At 68.3% G+C, this 18,457-nt stretch overlaps 1 protein-coding gene across 1 annotated transcript; it reads left to right on the top strand.

Annotated features, from left to right (window-relative positions):
- Positions 1-1,580: 1,580 nt before the first annotated feature.
- BAZ2A (bromodomain adjacent to zinc finger domain 2A) lies at positions 1,581-16,260 on the top strand. The gene is made up of 29 exons (XM_054177465.1): positions 1,581-1,690; positions 4,295-4,414; positions 5,275-5,856; positions 6,283-6,468; positions 7,009-7,188; positions 7,586-7,792; positions 7,910-7,970; positions 8,052-8,160; positions 8,289-8,390; positions 8,474-8,681; positions 8,799-8,860; positions 9,355-9,420; positions 9,505-9,696; positions 9,793-10,047; positions 10,562-10,776; positions 10,936-11,010; positions 11,161-11,317; positions 11,405-11,464; positions 11,552-11,687; positions 11,848-12,476; positions 12,699-12,924; positions 13,020-13,175; positions 13,260-13,423; positions 14,160-14,443; positions 14,520-14,652; positions 14,724-14,870; positions 14,982-15,208; positions 15,313-15,456; positions 15,991-16,260. The coding sequence occupies exons 2-29, from the start codon at positions 4,297-4,299 to the stop codon at positions 16,157-16,159; spliced, it is 5,250 nt and encodes a 1,749-aa protein (XP_054033440.1). The 5' UTR covers positions 1,581-1,690; positions 4,295-4,296; the 3' UTR covers positions 16,160-16,260.
- The last annotated feature ends 2,197 nt before the right edge of the window (positions 16,261-18,457 follow it).

Raw genomic sequence — 18,457 nt, 5'->3', positions numbered from 1 at the left:
AATAAAAACATCGTTGGAAACTGCGCTGTGAGAAGCACTTGGGGCTGGGGGGGGGGCCCGGGAGCCCCCCATGGCCCTGGGGGACATGGAGGAGGCATTGCCCTGGAGGGGAGGGGTCGCTCCCCAGGCCCCTTTGGGGTCCTCTCCACTGTGGAGTAGGAGTGAGGCTGAGCTGGGCGCCGAGACCCTCGGGCCTGGGTCGGAGGGATGTGGGGGGGGGGGGTGCGGCCGCAGCTGCCGCTGTCTGTCGCCGTTGTCGTTGTCATCGTCCCCGCGCTCCGGCTCCACCATTTCGCAGCACAAAGAACCACCCTGGGGCCGCCCCCGCCCCGGCAGCTGCGGCTTTGTCCGCAGGGTCCTGGGGGGGGAGGGCAGCGGGGACGCCCCCTCCCCCCACCGCCCACCCTCGTGGGGCTGGGCCCTGCACCGGAACCGGAGCGGAAAGGAGGGGTTGGGGAGCCCGACGCGACCCCGGTGCGGAGGGGAACGGCGGCAACCCCAGCAGCGCCCCCCCCCGCCGCCGCCGCCGCCGCCGCCGCCCGGCCGCCGAGCGCCGCGGTCCCTTTAAATGGCGCCGCGCCGCGTCCCGCTGCCGGAGGGGGCGGTGGCGGCGGCGCTGACATCACGCGGGGCCGGGAGCACCTGCGCCGCCGCCCGGTACCGGCACCACCACCGGCACCGCACCGGGCGGGCACCGGGGCTGGCGCCGAGCCGGCATCGCCGCACCCAAGGTATGCAGCGCTCGGGACGGGCACCGGAGACGGGGGGAGAGCCCCCACCCCCTTCCTTTCCTCCCGCCGCCGCACCGGGACCCACACAGGGTCAGGCTTGCTGCGCCGGGACCCCTGCGCCGGCCCGGGCAAGGGAACCACCGCACCGGGCAGGGATTTCCTCCTCTCCCCGCGAGAACGCCCCCGGGGCCACACCGGGACAACCCCCTCCACACTCCCCGGCACCGGGACCCTCTTCTCCCCACCGCCACCCCGGTACCGGGAGGCTCCCTCGGTCCCTGCGCAGCTCGGCCCGGCCGGTGCTGCGTGACGTCACCGGGAATCCCGGGAGGCTGGGGGGCGGCCGGGGGGTTGCCGGTGTCCCCAAGGCCATACCGAGCCGGGGAGAGCCCAGGTCCCGGTGGGGTCCCGGTTCGCGGCCGCCCCCTCCTCCAGTTCTCTGAGACTGAACGGTGGCTCCGGCGGGGGGGGGGGGGGGGGGAGGGGAAAAACGAAAGGGGAACCGAGAGGGCGGTACCGGGGCGGGGGGGTGCAGCGGTCACGGGGGGAGCCCCGGGGAGGGGAAGGCGGTACGGAGAGGGGTGTCCCGGTGCTGCGGGGAGGGGGGGCACGGCCCCGCGTGGGGATTCCCCCCGCCCTGACCCCGCCGGGGGCGGGGATCCCCTCCCACGTGGGCACGCGGACCGCCCCCCCCGGTGACGCGCGGCGCCGTTCCCGGTGACGCCACCGCGGCGGTGGTGACGTAGACACCGGGAGGGGGGGGCGCGGGGCTGGGCCCGCCCGGCGGCGCGCGGCGCTTCCTGCCCTCCGCCGCTGGCTCGGGCTTGGCTCGGTGCGGCGGGCCCGGTGCGCTCCCGGCCCCGCTCCCCGCCATGCGGAGTCACCTCCCGCCCTGCGCTGCCTGAACCGGGGGGCCCGGGGGGGGGGGAACCCACCGGGCCCGTGCTGCCGCCTGCCAGGTGCGGGGTGGGGAGCGTGGCGGAGAGGGGGGGACAGCGGTGGCCGTTAACGGCTGAGGGGGGTGGGACGGTTGGGGACCAGGGTGGGAGGCCGGGGTGGCCCTTCTGGAACTAACTCTCCGTTTCCCATCCCGGTGAGCCGTCCCCCCCGCCCCGGCTCGGTGTACTCCGGTGACCGGGGAGATTCCGGTCCCCTCAACCCTCCGTTACCGGCGGCCTGTGAGCCACTTGCTCCCCTCCCAGTTCTTCGGGGGCCGGTGTGGTTGACCCCCCGGGTTCCCCCCCCCCCCCCCCCCCCGTGCTTTCCCATCCCGGACGTTGGAAGGAGACCCCCCCCAAGCCCCCCCCCCGCTGCACCGCGTGTCCGTGTCCGACCCCCCCCCCACCCCCCCTGCCCCTATTCGCTGCCCTCTGCCCGGGACCCCCCGGCGGCAGCTGTGGGGGGGACTCCCGGGGACGGGGCGGGGGAGGAGGTTGCCCTTGCCGCAGGGAACGGGAGGTGCTGGGGGGGTTGTTCCCGCGGAGTGCGGCACGGGGGTGGCGGGGCCGGGGGGGCGGTCCCGGGGCCGTGTCCCTCCGTGTCCGTCCGCCCCCCCCGCAGGAAGTGGCCGGGAAATGGCAGCCGGTCCTTGCGCTTCGTTGTTTTTGAAACGTCCTTTTTAATCAGGTCGCATCTCACTCCCGGGGCCTCCCGGTGCTACCGGGACCGGGGTGTTGGGGGGGGGGAGGGGGGGCACCAAACTCCGTGCCGGGACTAAACCACCAACAGCGGCCCCGAGCCTCCCCCCACCCCCAGAGCCCCGGCTCCGGCAGCGCCGTGTCCCTGCCTGGCACCAGCGGCTGGCAGGGAGCCCTGGTTGGGTGCCGGTGGCACCGGCTTTGGGCCGTGATACCGGCTGAGCCACCTCGGCTCTGCCCGCCCCGGTGGGCACCGGGAAGAGGGGTGGGGGGGTCACCCCCTGGCCGGGGGGCGGGCAGCCTCCACCTCACCACCGGTGAGCCCTCGGCGGTGCCGCCGGCCCCAGGGCTCCTGTCCCGCCGCCGGTGCATCCCCAGCTGCCGCCCGCTCGCCACAGGCTCCGGTTACCGCCGTGGCCCAGTTTGTGGTCACGTGCTGCCGGGCGCGGGGCGGGGGGGGGGAGCCCCGGTCCCGGGGAGGCGGCGGCGGCCTCCGCCCGCACCGCGCCCAGCGCTGGCCGCGCTCCCGGCGCCGCCGAGGGCAGCTCGGCAGCCGCAGCCCCCCGGCCGCTGCCCGCCCGGCCGCCGTTCCCGGGAGCCCCCTCCGCAGCGCCGCGCAGCTCGCCGGTGCCGGAGCCGGTTCCCAGCTTCGGCTTCCCCTCCCTGCTGCCGGCCTGTGCCCGGCCCGGCCCCGGCCAGCCCAGGCTGCGGCCTCCACCTGCGCGCTGCTGGCACCGGCGGCGCCCCAGGCTCTGCCCGGCCAGCCTGAGGCCGAACTGCTTCCCGGGTCCCTCAGGGTGACCGGCGGCTGCGGGCCGGGGTGGGGGGTTCGGGGGGGGGGGGTGGTGGTCGCGGGGCCGGCTGGCAGCGCTGTGCCAGCCGCGGCGCTGCCCCCGCGAGTGTCTCGGGGGAGGGTGAGTCACCGGCAGGCAGCTCGGTGCCCGCGGCCCCTCCGGCCCCCACCGGGGCACCAGCGGGCACGGGGGTGGTGTAATCCCCACCTGGGTGTTGCCACAGGCTGTGCCATGAGCTGCCACTGGAGCTCGGTGCCCGCGGAGCGTGGGGCAGCCTTGGCCCTGCCGGAGGGCCTGGCACTGCCTCAGCTGAGGGCAGGCTTGGTGTGGGGCAGGGCCCTGGGGCATCCCTGCAGGCTCCCCAGCACCGTCTGCTCCTCCGCCCCTTGTGCTGGGACCCCCTTGGGTGGCTGCCAGCTGTGCCAGTGGCACTGAGGGCCCTGTCCTGGGGCTGTGGTTTGCAGGGACCATTGCTGCTCCTGGGCGGTGAAGGTCACCAGCAGCTCCTTGCCTGTCTCTGGCTGTGCTGAGCCAGCTCCGTGGCTCCAGCTTTGGTTTGCTCCTGGCTGTGACGTGAGGCCAGCCTGCAGCTTGCTGTGGTGACACCCCTGGTGATGCCGTGGGGCACAGGGTACCCTCTGGCTGTGGCAAGGGCACTGTGTGCTGGGGTCCTGCGGGGTCTCAGAGCAGCTCGGGGTGGGGGGTGGGGGGCAATGCTTCCCTGGGAACCAGTCCCCATGGGCCCAGTGGCCAGAAGCCTCCTGGAGCTCCTGTGGGGTCATCCCCATGCCAAGGCCCTGGGCTGGTGGCACCAGGGAGCCAAGCACTTGAATTTGATGCTGGGAGAAGGATGCTGAAGCTGTGCCAAGCTGTGCTCATGCAAGTGGCACCTCCTCCCACCGGGGCTGGCAGTGCTGTGAGGCCTGGCACAGACCACCACAGTCCTGGGGGGGAGCTTTCACTGATGCCCACCCCCAGCCCCATCACGTTTCCCTTGGGTCGGGAATTCACCCTGCCCTGGGTTGGGAAGCTGGGGGCTGGAGCTGAGGGTGCCCACCGTGGGTGCTGGCACTGGGTGGCAGGGCTGGGCACCGCCGGTGCTTGACCTTGGTGCTTCTTGTCCCCCCTGCAGCCATGGAAACAAACAACCATTTCAGCTTCTCTGCTGCCTCAGGACCCAAGCCCACGCCTGCCTCAGGGGACAGCTCCTTTGCCCACGGCTCCCCGCTCAGCTTCCCCCCGCAGGGGAAAAGTAAGTGACCCCCCCCCCTGCCCCCGGGCTGGCACAGCCTGAACTGGCACCACGGGGACAGAGGGGCCACGTCTGGGGGTCTGTGTCTGTGGCCTAGAAACACAGCGGTGCCGGAGCTGGGGGTGCCTGGATTTGGCTGCTCAGCTGATCCGGCACGGCCAGGCCAAGCTCCTGGCTAATCCCTGGCATCCCGCGGCTCCCCCTGGCGCTGCTGCAGCTCCCTGGTGGGGTTGGATTCTCCGAGCTGAGCTGGGGGTCTTGGGGCTGTGAGCATCCAGGCACACTGGGGTGCAGGGAGAACAGGGGGCTTGACCTGGCCAGGGCAGGGGGAGAGGAACCTTAGGGAGTGGAGGTTGGGAAGCTGCTGAGGGGCCTGGAGCAGCTCTGTGAGGAGCAATGGCTGAGAGCCTGGAGCAGAGCAGCCCCAGAAGGGTCTGATGGGGCCAGACATCGCTCAGTGGTGCCCAGGGACAGGATGAGGGGCAGGGGGCACAGACTGGACCCCAGGAGGTGCCACCAGAACAAGAAGAGAAACTTCTGTGGAGTGAGGCTGCTGGAGGCCTGGAGCAGGCTGCCCAGGGAGGCTGTGGAGTCTCCTGTGGAGAGCTTCCAACCCCTCCTGACCGTTGTGCCCCTGGGCAAGCTGCTGTGGGTGCCCTGCTGGAGCTGGGGGGCAGGGTAGGTCGGGTGAGCTCCAGAGGTCTCTTCCAACCCCTATCATTCCATGGTGGCTGCCAGGGCAGTTTGTCTGTCTGTCCTCAACCCTTCTGGTCAGCTTGGTGAGGGAGGGCGGTGAGAAGCGCCTGTGCCACGCCGTGCCACGCCACTGACCCTTGTGTCTCTCCTCTGGCTCCTCACAGGTCTGAACGGGGGCATGAATGTCAATGGCTTCTCTACTGTATCTCACCCCAGTACTTCAGGGACCCTGGTGCCCGGCTCGCCGCCCGCGGGCACGCCGCCGCTGCGCGCCTACGACTGCCTCTGGGACTATGCAGCCTACCCGGCCGGGGGCCTCAAGGATGGCAGTGCCAGCGCCGCGCCGCTCCCCGGCCTCGCGCAGTTCCCCCTCAACGGCGTGGCGGGAGGCTCCCGGCCGGCGTCCCCCGGGCACGGTGCCAACCTGCGGGGCGCCGGGCAGGAGTTCTGGGGCAACGGCACCTCCGGCCCCATGGGGCTGAACTTCGACTCGCAGGAGCTCTACGACTCCTTCCCCGACCAGAGCTTCGAGCTGATGCAGAACGGCCCTGACAGCTTCTACGCAGCCTCCCAGCCCTCCCCCATGCTGGGCTCTGCCACCGAGCCCTTCCCGCTGCCCCCGGGCCCGCCCGAGGAGCCGGGCGCGGGCGAGGGAGATGCTGGCACCGCCAAAGAGATGCCCCCTGGCATCGTGGAGAACGGCGAGGGGCTGGTGGGCAGCATGGAGCTGGAGGAGGCGCAGCCAGGTAGGTGCCCGGGGCAGCCTGGTAGAGCTCTGGGCTGTGGCTCCAGCACCTGCTGGAGCCTGACCTAGGTCAGTGGCGTTGGGCATGGTGGCCTCTGGGGACAGCTGACCCCTCTGACCCTCCCGTCCCATTTCACCGCTGGGCTTCGGCCTGGCACAGCTCGGAGCTGGCATTGGGGTCACATTAAACTGGGCTGGGCACAGCCTGCGGCATCGCTGCTGGCACAGCTGGCCTTCCCCCAGGGTGGCTGGGTGCCAGGGGAGGGCTGGGTGCCAGGGGAAGACCCAGCAGCCAACCGCCCTGGTGCAGGGATCGGTGGCCTCCTGCACCGGGTGATACCCCAGGGGGGAGTGGCTGTGGCCTGGGCTCTGTCACCTGCCTGTCCCCACTGCCACAGCTCTGCCTCCAGCTGCTTGTTCCCTTTAGACTTGAAGATCTGTGGCTACAACGGCTCCGGCCCTGGCACGGTGCCACTCGGGCAGGAGGGGCCTGTCCTGGCGCCCAGCACGGGCAGTGGCTGCCTGGGGGGCACGTCGCCCATCGCCCCTCGCCTGGAGGACACCCCCATCCTCAGCGAGGACCCTCTGGAGCCCTTCGAGTCCCTGGCCAGAGGTAGGAGGGCGACAGGGTGGGCAGCTGGCTGCACCTGGCTGGCACAGGCACCCCCGGCTGCTCCGTGTGCCCAGGGACCTGGCTTCCAGCCCTGGCTTCCAGCCCTGCTCTGTGCCCTCTGGCTGGGTGCTGGCGGCAGCGGTGGGGCTGGTGGTTGCGATGGGGGTGGTGGCAGCGGCGGTGGCGCTGGCGGAGGCCTCCTCCGGGCGGGCGGGGGCGGGGGGGCGGCCCCGCCGCGCCCCTCCCGCGCCAGCCTCCGCCGCTCCCGGCCCGGCTCCGTGACGCGGCGGTTACTCAGCGCGGAACTTCCGCGCCGCGGCGCGGCTCCGCCACGGCCATTTTGGGCTCCTCCGCTTCCCAGCGCGGGAGGCGGAGCTGGGGGCTCCGAAGCCCCTTAACCCCTCTCCTGCCGGTGCCTTTTCGTCCGCGGGCAGCCCTGCGGCACCCTTGCGCCCACCCTGCCCTACCCTCTCCCCCCGGGGGCCGAGATGTGGCTCTGCGTGCCCCCAGCCCGGGTCTTGCTGCTCCCTGCTCCTCCAGACCCTGGCACCGGGGACCTCTATGCCATGGACGACTCGCAGCTGGTGAGCGACAAGTCCCCCCTGGAGGAGCCCCCGGACCTGCCCCCCCTCCATGCCGCCGGCCCCTTCGGGCTGCTGCCCGCCGGCCCCTCGCCCACGCCGCTGCTGGAGGGCCCCGGCTCGCCGCCCGCCCTGCCCGGTAGGTGCCAGCCTGGTGCCCCTCAGCCAGCTGCTTGCCCCCCCTCCCCAGCTAGCCCCCCCCGGGGGTGGGGGTCGGTCGCTCCCCTCAGGCTTGTTCGGAGGCTGCTGCGGCAGCTTTGTGTCCTGGCACAGTGGGGACCCCAGAGTGGGGACTGGGGAGCTCCAGCTGGTGCTGGTGCGGCCCCCACGGGACACAAACGGTGCCTGGTGTGAGGCCTTCCCTGGCCACGCAGGAACCCCCGCAGTGGGGAGGGGGGGGTCTCCTTGGTGTAGGCTCGGGGGAGGGGGGGGGATGCACAGCCACGGCCCCCTCCCCGGGAGGGGTGGGGGGGTGTGCTCTCTGGCGTCCTAGGTGGAACAGGGTGATTGTGATGTCCCTGACCTTGGCTCCACAGATGACAGCGTTGAGCTGAACAGCAGCAGCCACATGGGGCTGGAGGAGTCCCTGGAGCTTGACCCGCCTCTGGAGCCAGAGTCCTCAGCCCCATCTGCGGAGGAGGAGGAGGAGGAAGAGGAGGAGGAGGCTGCTGATAGCTGTCCGGAGACAGCAGCTGCGCCAGGGGAGATTGAGGAGGCTGCCACGCTGAGCACCTCCGCCGCAAGTAAAGCCCACGGGTGTCCTCCCACCGGGTGTCCTTCCCCAGCCAGCCAACACCCCCACGGGTGTCCCCCCCCCAGGCAGTGCACCCAAGCCCAGTGTCCCCTGTGCCCCCCGGCAGGTGATGTCCCGCGCCGGCGCATCGCCACCCCGGACGAGGTTCGCTTTCCCCTGCAGCATGGGTAGGTGGTGCCGTGTCCCCTCCCTTGTCCCTTCCCTCCCGCCCTGCCCCCCGGCCCGGGGCTGACGCTCTGTGTGCCCAGGTGGCGTCGGGAGGTGCGGATCAAGAGGGGGAACCATCGCTGGCAGGGTGAGACCTGGTACTATGGCCCCTGCGGGAAGAGGATGAAGCAGTTCCCAGAGGTGATCAAGGTACAGACCCCAGTCCTGGCTGATCAAACCCAGCCCCCCAGCTCTGCCAGGTGCTGCTGCGGGGTGCAGAGCGCTGAGCACCCCTCACAGCCTTCCTCCTCCTCCTCCTCCTCCTCCTCCTCCCCCAGTACCTGAACAGGAATGTGGTGCAGGACGTCCGCCGGGAGCACTTCAGCTTCAGCCCTCGCATGCCGGTGGGAGACTTCTACGAGGAGCGAGACACAGCGGAGGTGAGGCTGGGGGGGGTCTGGGCCGCCCTGGCCCCCTCCCCTGCGCGCCAGGCCGCGGGAGGTGACCCCGGTGTGTGCCGCAGGGCCTGCAGTGGGTGAAGCTGAGCCCCGAGGAGATCCCCGCGCGCATCCAGGCCATCACGGGCAAGCGCGGCAGGCCTCGCAACGCCGAGAAGACCAAGGCCAGGGAGCCCCCAGCTGCCAAGCGCGGCCGGGGGCGGCCCCCCAAGGCCAGGACGGATCTGCTCAGCAAGACAGACGCACGGCTGCTGAAGAAGTTGGAAGCCCAAGGTACATCCCCCCACCTCAGCCCCACCGGCTCGGGGGGCTTGGTGCAGCCTCTGGCAGCCTGGCTCTGCTGGGAGCTCCTGGGCTGCTCCTCACCTCCCTCCCCCTGTGCTCCTGCAGAGGTGCTCAGCGATGAGGACAAGCTGAAAATGAGCAAAATCAAGAAGAAAATGAGGCGGAAGGTAGGAGAGGACCTTCTGGGGTGCTTCTGGGACCTTGCTAGGGTAAGGGCTTCTCTGAAGGGTTCTCAAGGCCTGGCCCTGTCTGCCCAGGGCAGTGGTTGGAGGCCTCATCCCTGGGAGGGGTTTTGGAGCCATGGAGATGCGGTTTGGCCTTCTGGCTCTTTGCTGCTCTCAGAAAGGAGGCTGAAGTCAGGGTTGGTCTCTTCACCCAAGGAACAAGTGGCAGAACAAGAGGCAGTGGTTGCTCCAGGGAAGGTTTAGGTTGGAGCTGAGGAACAATTCCTGTCCTGCAAGAGTGGTCAGGGACTGGAGCAGGCTGCCCAGGGAGGTGGAGTCCCCATCCCTGGAGTGGCCATGGAACTTGGGGATGTGGTTTGGTAACTAAGGTGGTGTAGGCTCAGTGGTTGGACTTGGTCTTAAAGGTTTCTTCGTGGTTCCATGACTGCCAGTGCAGGCAGAGCACTGGGTCCCTGAGCCAGCCTTGTGCTTTCCAGGCCAAGAACAAACAGAAGCAGGAAGCCAAAGCCCCCAGGGTGAAAGAGGTCAAGAAGAAGTCCAAGGTCAGTCTGCGAGGGACAAGGAGGCCAGGAAAGGGGACAGGAGACGGAGCTGCTCTCGCCACGCACCCTGGGGTCTGTCCTCAGGCCAAGGAGAAGAAGGGCAAGGCAGAGAAGGGCAAGGAGAAGGCAAGGCCCAGGGAGAAGAAGGGCAAAGGGCCTCGCAAGGCAGACAAAGGCCTCCTGGCCCAGCGGCGGCTGGAGGAGCGCCGGCGGCAGCAGCTCATCCTGGAGGAGATGAAGAAGCCCACGGAGGACATGTGCCTGGGGGACCACCAGGTGGGCAGGGGCCCTGGGGGTGCTTGGCTGTGCCCAGCTGGCTGAGCCATCAGCCTGCCGCCAGCCCTGACCGAGTGTTCTGCTCCTCCTCTGCAGCCCCTGCCAGCCTTCTCCCGCATCCCAGGCCTCATCCTGCCCAGCAGAGCCTTCTCCAACTGCCTGACGGTGGTGGAATTCCTGCAGAGCTATGGCAAGGTCCTGGGCTTCGACCCTGCCAAGGATGTGCCCAGCCTGTGTGCGCTGCAGGAGGGGCTGCTGGGGGTGGGTGACAGCGTGGGCGAGGTGCAGGATCTGCTGGTGAGGCTGCTGCAGGCTGCGCTCTATGACCCTGGGATGCCACCTTACTGCCAGGTGAGCCCTGGCACCTTCCCCTGCCCCACCCCTGCCCTGGCACCTTCCCCTGCCCCACCCCTGCCCTGGCACCTTCTTTGGCCCTTGCCCTGGCACCTTTCCGTGCCATGATCGTAGTGCCTGCCCTGGCACCTTTCCCTGCCCCACCCCAGACTCTGCCCTGGCACCTTCCCCTGCCAAGTTTGGGCTCTCAGTACTCACAAGGCTGCAGCTGCTGCAGGCTCTGGAGGGGGGAGCCCAGATTTGGGAGGTGCTGCTCCTTCTGCTCCCTCTTCCTGTGCCCAGCTGGCCCCTGGCAGCCCTTGGAAGGCTCCTGCCTCCATCTTGCTGCAGGGGCCCAGCAGTGCCCAGGCCACCCCTGGGCTTGTTCCCACTTGGATCTGTGTTCCTGGTCTGGTTTTCCCATCCCGGTGCTGCCATCCTCCCTAGCTTGGGGTTGGTTTTTTTGCCTCCTCCTGGCAAACCCAACCTTGGGTCAAGCCCCTGACCTGCTCCTTTCCTCTCCTGTGCCCAGTCCCTGAAGATCCTGGGGGAGAAGGTGTCTGAGATCAGCCTGAACCGTGACACAGTCTCCGAGGTCCTGCGCTGCTTCCTGACCGCCTACGGCGCGGGCGAGGAGCTGTGCCAGGCGCTGCGCACCAAACCCTTCCAGGCACTGCCCCCCGAGCAGAAAGCTTCCATCTTGGCCTTCCTGGTCAACGAGCTCAACAGCAGTGCCCTCATCATCAAGTGAGCCATGGTGTGGGGGCAAGAGGGCACTCTGGTGGGCCACATGGGCGCGTTGGCAGCGGCGTGGGGCACTCCACGCTGGGAGGGCCAGCCCCCACGGCCAGCCCCCACGGCCAGCCCCCACAGCCAGCCCCCACAGCCAGCCCTGTCTCCTTGCAGTGAGATCGACAAGACCCTGGAGAGCATGTCCAACTACAGGAAGAGCAAATGGATCATCGAGGGCCGGCTGCGCAGGTGGGCACGCAGGGGGTGAGGGGCAGCGGGGCGGGCACTGGGCTGGCGTGGCCAGGACGGGCGGCAAGGTGGGCAGCAGTTTGGGCAGCGGGGCAGGCACTGGGACGAGCAGCAGGGTGGGCAGTGGAGCCCTTGGCTGTGTCTGGGCAGGCTGAAGGTGGCCCTGGCCAAGAGGACTGGGCGGCCCGAGGCGGAGCTTGGCGGCTGGGAGGAGGGCCGGCGGCGGCGCAGCTCCCGACTGACCGAGGAGGCGGAGATGGAGGAGGAGGAGGAGAGCCGAGGACGGAAATCCCGCAGGGAGGAGGAGGTGAGGTGGCCACAGGTCCTTCACTGCTGGGGGCAGAGGTGGGGACGCCACCCTCGGGCTTCCATGACAGCCCCGTCCCTTCCCCAGGCTGACACAGCTGCGTCCAGCATCCCAGAGCTCGAGAGGCAGATTGAGAAGCTGGTGAAGGTGAGGGGGCAATGTAGGGCTCCTGGGGGGGTCCTTCCCCTGCTGTGGGGCTCTGGGACCCCTCCCCACCCTGTGCTCCCCCCGCAGAGGCAGATGTTCTTCCGCAAGAAGCTGCTGCACTCCTCACAGACCCTGCGAGCAGCTTCCCTGGGCCAGGACCGGTACCGGAGGCGCTACTGGGTCCTGCCCCACCTGGGCGGCATCTTCGTGGAGGGTGCAGAGGGTGAGCGGGGAAGGGGCTTTGTGGGTGGGATGTCTTGGGTGGGGAAGACCTCTCCTGCCTCCCATCTCCTGCCTCCCATCTCCTGCCTCCCATCTCCTGCCTCCCATCTCCTGCCTCCCATCCCCTGCCTCCCATCATCTGACCCCTCCTGCCCCAGCAGCGGCCGAGCCAGTGCCACAGGAGCCTGAGGAGGAGAAGCCTTCCCCTCGCCTGTCACCCCTCAAGCAGGAGCCCCTCAAGCAGGAGCCCTTGAAGCAGGAGCCCTTGAAGCAGGAGCCCCTGGCCCTGCCCATCCCCAGCCGGACCAGCTGCACAGCCTCACGCTCCCGCGGCCGTCCCCGCAAGAGCAAAGAGGAACTGCCCCAGCACTGCGGGCCCAGGCCCCCCCCTGTCAACGGGGTCCTGGAGGAGCCGATGCCCCTCGGGCAGAGCCAGCACGACCTCAGCCAGTCTGCCTTCCTGTCCTGGCTGAGCCAGACCCAGTCCTCCCTGCTCAGGGACTCCGTCCTCACCCCAGACAGCAGCCCCGGCAAAGGGGACACGGGGGCCTCCTCCCTGCTCGAGACCCCTCCCAACCACACTGAGGTGGAGGAAGAGGAGGAGAAGGAGAAGAAGCAAAGTGTCTCTCAGGCTGCTGACAAGCAGGGCCCCTGGTTCAACCTGCTGCCCCGGACGCCGTGTGACGGCCGGGCCCCCCTCGCTACCTCCTCCGCGGAGCCTTCGCCGCGAGCCAGCGCCCAGCCCCGCGCCCAGCCCCGCAGTGAGCTGCCCAAGGGCCCAGCCCGGCAGGTACCAGCCTGGGGGGGAGCTGGGTGGGACCCTCTGCCTGGGTGCCGCACACCTTGGGCCGGGGGATGCTCTGCTTGCGGTGAGGTGCATGGAGCTTGCTCTTGCTGCCCCTGGCCTGCAGGGTGAAACAGCCCCAGAGCTTGGGGGGCTGCAGGATTGGGGGCTGTGGGGCCGTGGGGCATGGGCTGTGGAGTGAGCCTGGTCCTGTGACATCTCCACCAGCTCAACGGCCTCCCTGTGGATGACCCTACCACTCCCCTGCTCGCTTCCACGCCGGTGCCTGCTGGTGCCAGGGCCCAAGGTGCCTGTCCCCGGAGCCGGGGCAGCCTGGAGAAGCTCCAGGACCCACCGGGGCAACCCAAGCGCCGAGGGCGACCTCCCAGCAAGTTCTTCAAGCAGATCGAACAGAAGTACCTGACCCAGCAGACAGAGCAGCCTGTACCCCCCGGTGAGAGCCTGACCCAACCCTGGGCGCGCTGGTGGAGCCCCTGGCCTGGTGCTGAGCCCTGGCCCGGTGCTGAGCGCTGCGGTGCTGCCTTGCAGAGATGCAGAGCGGCTGGTGGTGGCTGCAGGACCCTGAGGAGCTGGAGGCGGTGGCTCGGGCGCTGCACCCGCGGGGGATCCGGGAGAAGGCCCTGCACAAGCACCTCACCAAGCACAAGGAGTTCCTGCGGGAGGTCTGCCTGAGGGCCACCACCGGTAAGAGCAGGCCAGGCTGGGGGGCTTGCTGCCTGCCCCCAGCCCCACTGAGCTTCTCACCTTCTGTCCCCCCCTCCCCCCCAGACCCCATCTTCCACCCGCGCCCCGAGGCGGCCGCGGCCGCCGTGACTCAGGAAGCCCTGGCCCGGTGGTCGGTGATGGAGAGAGCCTACGAGACCGACCTGGCCGTGCTGCAGTGGGTGGAGGAGCTGGAGCAGCGAGTGCTGATGGCCGACCTGCAGATCCGGGTGGGTGCCAGCCTGCCGCTGGCACGGCCCCGGCTGGGCGGTGTGGGGCCTCAGCCGGGCGCTGGCCCTGCAGCCCTCCTCTTGGCTCTCCTCTTTTCTTCCTTTCCTCTCCCTTTTTCCCTCTCCTTCCTCTTCTTCTTCCCTTTCTCTTCTTTCCTTCTCTTCTTCTCCTCGTCCTCCTCCTCCCTCTCCTCTCCTCTCCTCTCCTCTCCTCGTCCTCTCCTCCCTCTCCTCCCTCTCCTCTCTTCTCCTCGTCCTCCCTCTCCTCTCCTCTCCTCGTCCTCCTCCTCCCTCTCCTCGTCCTCCTCCCTCTCCTCTCCTCTCCTCGTCCTCCTCCTCCCTCTCCTCTCCTCGTTCTCCTCCTCCCTCTCCTCTCCTCTCCTCGTCCTCTTCTCCCTCTCCTCTCCTCGTTCTCCTCCTCCCTCTCCTCTCCTCTCCTCTCCTCGTCCTCTTCTCCCTCTCCTCTCCTCGTCCTCTTCTCCCTCTCCTCTCCTCATCCTCTTCTCCCTCTCCTCTCCTCGTCCTCTTCTCCCTCTCCTCTCCTCGTCCTCCTCCTCCCTCTCCTCTCCTCGTCCTCGTCCTCCTCCCTCTCCTCTCCTCTCCTCGTCCTCCTCCCTCTCCTCTCCTCTCCTCGTCCTCTTCTCCCTCTCCTCTCCTCGTCCTCCTCCTCCCTCTCCTCTCCTCGTCCTCCTCCTCCCTCTCCTCTTCATCTCTTCTTCCCCTTCTCCCCCTGCAGGGCTGGACGTGCCCAACCCCTGACTCCACGCGGGCTGACCTGCAGTACTGCGAGCACAAGGTGGAGCCGCTGGAGGACATCACGATCCGGAGCCGCCGGGAGGGTCTGCCCCTGTGCCGGGAGCCAACCAACCCCTTGGACCTGGCGGTGCTGCGGCTGGCGGCGCTGGAGCAGAACGTGGAGCGGCGCTACCTGAAGGAGCCGCTCTGGCCCCTGCACGAGGTGGTGGTGGAGAAGGTGGTGCTGAGTGGCCCCGAGGAGCCGAGCCTGGGCCCCACCGAGATGTGAGCCCCGAACCCCGCCCCCCTCCTCGCCTCGGCACCGCGGGTGGCCGTGGCTGACGGCGCCCTCCCCCCGCAGTGCCTACGAGATCACCCCCCGGGTGCGGACCTGGCGGCAGACCCTGGAGCGCTGCCGGAGCGCGGCGCAGGTGTCCCTCTGCATCTACCAGCTGGAGAAGTCGATCGCCTGGGAGAAGTCGGTCAACAGGGTGGTAAGAGCCCGGGCCGGTGGGTGGGGGGTGGTGCTGGTGGGGGCCCTGCGGCTGAGCCCTGCCCCCTGCAGACCTGCCTGGTGTGCCGGCGAGGGGACGACGACGAACAGCTGCTGCTGTGCGATGGCTGCGACCGCGGCTGCCACCTCTACTGCCACCGGCCCAGGATGACTGAGGTGCCCGAGGGCGACTGGTTCTGCTCCGTCTGCGTCTCCCGGGTAGGTCACGGGGACCTGTCCCCTAGGGCTGGCTGGTGGGGACCACCCCCTAGGGGCTGGTGGTGGCCCCGGGCTGCCGTGGTGACCCCCCACCCCACCCCCTCCCCACAGTCAGGGGCGTACCGGGACCCCATCTCCCCCCGGCGAGGCAAGAAACGGAAACGAGGACGTCCCTTTGCGGGGAGCTTCCCGGAGGAGGAGGAGAGCCCTCGGCGCCGGCCGGCCTCACGCCGCCGCCAGGGGCTGCCTGCGCCGCGCTGCATGGGCCAGGGGCTGCCCCCCAGCAAGCGGAGGAGCAGCACGGCGCGGGGCCAGCCCAGCGACCTCACCTTCTGCGAGTGAGTGGGGCACGGGGGGAGGAAGGGGGGCACGGCTGGAGGGGGTAACAAGGCCATGTGGGGCACCCCCAGGTCCTCTCTAAACCCTGCTGTGCCCTCCCCAGGATCATCCTGATGGAGATGGAGTCGCACGAGGACGCGTGGCCCTTCCTGGAGCCTGTCAACCCCCGGCTGGTCCCTGGCTACCGCAAGATCATCAAGAACCCGATGGACTTCGGCACCATGCGCGCGCGGCTGCTGCGGGGAGGGTGAGCAGGGGGCCTGGGCTCCCTCCTGGGCGGGTTAGGGCATCCCAAGGGGGATGGAAGGTTCCTCCTAGGGGGCTGGCTGTGTTTGCTCCCAGGGCTGGTTGTGTTCCTCCTAAAGCCAGAGGTCTTAAGTAGGCTTTGGGGAGTCCCTCCTGGAGGTGGGCTCCGGGGGGGGGGGTCCCTTCCTGGGCGTGAGGGTCCCTGGGTAGACTTGAGGCATTGTTTCTCTGGGTGACCCAGTCCCTTCTGGGCATGCTGGGGTCGCTCCTGGGGGTGGAGGTCCCTCGGTGGCTTTGCAGTCCCTGTTTGGGGGGCTGGTGTCCCAAGCGAGCTGGGTGTTGCCTCCTGGGGGTGGAGGTCCCTGCGTGGTCCTCCCTGTGGCTGGGGGTGTCCCTGAGCAGTCCTCTTTTTCCCCGTGGGGGTGTCCCTGAGCTGTCCTTCACCTCCTAGGGCGGGGGGGGGGGGGTGTCCCCCCGAGCTGTCCTTCTCTCCTGGGGGCAGGGGTCCCTGAGCCGTCCTTGCCCCCCGCCGCAGGTACTCGAGCTCGGAGGAGTTCGCCGCCGACGCGCTGCTGGTGTTCGACAACTGCAGGACGTTCAACGAGGACGACTCCGCGGTGGGGCAGGCGGGGCTGGCCATGCGGCAGTTCTTCCAGAGCCGGTGGGAGGAGTTCTATCAGGGAAAACAAGCGGCCCACCCGTGAGCGAGGGGGGGGGCACACGGCCCCGACACCCCCCCCCCCTCCCCTCACCCACTCCCTTTTCCCACCACCTTCCCGACTGGGGCTGGGGTCTCCCCTGTGCACCCCCCCCCCCCCCCAACAAGAACTGACTCCTCTGGAGCTGATCTCGCTGCCTGCTGATCCCACGGTGGGGGCCAAACTCCACCCCTCCCTTTTCCTGCTGACCGGGACCCCCTCCCCCTTCCTCCCCTAAATCCCAGCCTCTTCTCAGACACCACCCCCCACCCCTCAGCACCACAGCCCCCTTCCCCCAGCACCACCACCACCACCACCACCAAGCTCACCGATTCTGTAAGCCAAAAAAAAAAAAACAGAAGAAAGGAAGAGAAAAAAAAAAAACAACAAAAGAGAAAAAAAAAACAAAAAAAGAGAGGTGGTTTTTTTTTTTTTTTCCTTTAAAATTTCTTTCTTTTAAATTTTATTTTCCAATTCAGAGCAGAAACAGATCCTTCCCCCCCCCCCCCTCCCCTCCCCTTTCCTTCCCTCCCTCCCCCCCCCTTTCCCCTTCCCTTCCTCTCCCCCTTAAAAACAAAACAAAAAAAAGATAAAAAAAAAAAAAAGAGGGAAGTACCTTCCCCCCCCCCCCTCCCCCCCCTGCCCCTTCCTCCCCTCCCCCCTCCCCCTTCCCCCCCCCTTGCTGGGAGTATTTAATAATAGCAATAGTTGTAGTGAATGTGTGGAGCACTCCTGTGCGCTGTCTACAGGCATTAACGGCCAGTAAAGTGGACTTAGCCCCCCCGCCCCCCTCCCCCCTCCCCATCCTGAGCCGGGACCCCCCCACACCCATGCAGACACTTTACAGGGAGGGGAGACCCCCGGTGTAGCCTCCCTCCCCTTCCCCCCCCCCCCCTCCTGCAACCCCCTGGAATCAAGGGTGGGTGCTGGCCCCCTCCCCGCCTGGCTCCAGGGATCGAACTGGGGAAGGGTAGGGGGGGGCCCTCCAGCCCCTTTCCCTGCCTCCATGTCTCAGGAAGAGCCTGCCCCCCACCCTGCCCCACCTCCTCCCCAGCACGGGGACCCCTCCTACCCCCATCAGCCCTTGGGGGGGCTGGGCCGGGGTCCTGGCCGCCCCCTCGCTCCTAATTGGGATTCCCTCAGGGATGCTGCTGCAGGCCCCGGGGCCGGGGGGGGGGGGCACCCCCTCTAATATGGACTTGAAGCCTCAGGCGGTGTCCCCCCTCCCCCAGACCCCTGCCAGGTCCTGGGGGGGGGGGGGGGGGGTCGCACTGGGTGCAGGGTCGGGGGACACCCTCCCTGGCTGACTGGAAAGGGGTGGGGGTGGGGCTCAAGCTGAGGTGGGGGCTATATCCCCCCCCCCAGCTCCCCCTCCCCACGCAGTAGGCAGCCAGGGAAGGGGCCCAGCTGCCCCCTGAGTCCCCCCCCTTCCCCCCCAGCCCCCCTCCCCCCCCCCGGCCAGGCTATTACGGGTACTCGCTCTGGGGGTTCGGTGGCCGGAGGGGACTGCGGCGGTGGAGGTGGAGGTGGGGGCAAAACCCTACAGAGCACTGAAAAAACAACTCACCTACCTGGGGTAGGGGCAGCACCCTGAGCCCCCTCCCCTCCCCCCCGTTTGTTGCCCCTCCCCCCTCTCTCTCTCTCTCCCCCAGCTCTCTCAAGTAGCCTTTTTTCTCTCAGAGAACCTCAGCCAGGAGCCCTCTGGGTTGGTTTTGTTGTTGTTGCTTTGCGCTGGGAGCGGCGATCCGGAGCCTCTTTGGGACCTTTGTACCGAACCAGAAATATTTATATTTTTCTCTACCGATCCGCGCTGTGCCCAACCCCTCCTCGTGGGGTTTCGTTTTGCTTTGGGGGTGGGGTCGAATCTGGGGGGGAGGGGGCTTTGGGGTTGTTTTTTTTTGGGGTGTTTTTCTTGGTTTTGGGGTTATTTGGGTTTTTTTGGCTGTTTTGTTGCCTCTTTTTTTTTTCTCCCCCCCCCCCTACAGTTGATGCTTCTTTATTGTTTTCTTTTCCACTCTTCCTCCTCCTCCCCAAACCTTTCTGTTTTGGAGGTTTGGTTTTTTTTTGGGGGGGGGTGTGTGTTTTGGTTCTTTTTGGGGTTGATTTGGTTGCTTTGTGTTTTCTGTTCTGTTGTTGTTGTTGTGGGAAATCCTTCCGGGAGTCTCCGTCTCGGTCTCGTGTGTTTGTTTCTTTAATGTTGCCTCCCTCCCCTCCCTTCCCCTCCTTCCCTCATCTTTATCACCACCAGTTTGACTCCCCTCCCCCCCCCCCACTTTGAGTCCCCATCACCCCCAGTTGAACTCC

This window comes from Dryobates pubescens, chromosome 40, assembly GCF_014839835.1.
Source record: "Dryobates pubescens isolate bDryPub1 chromosome 40, bDryPub1.pri, whole genome shotgun sequence".
Classification (NCBI taxonomy): domain Eukaryota; kingdom Metazoa; phylum Chordata; class Aves; order Piciformes; family Picidae; genus Dryobates; species Dryobates pubescens.
Note: the sequence above shows the minus strand (reverse complement) of the source record. Positions and strands in the feature narration are given on the sequence as shown.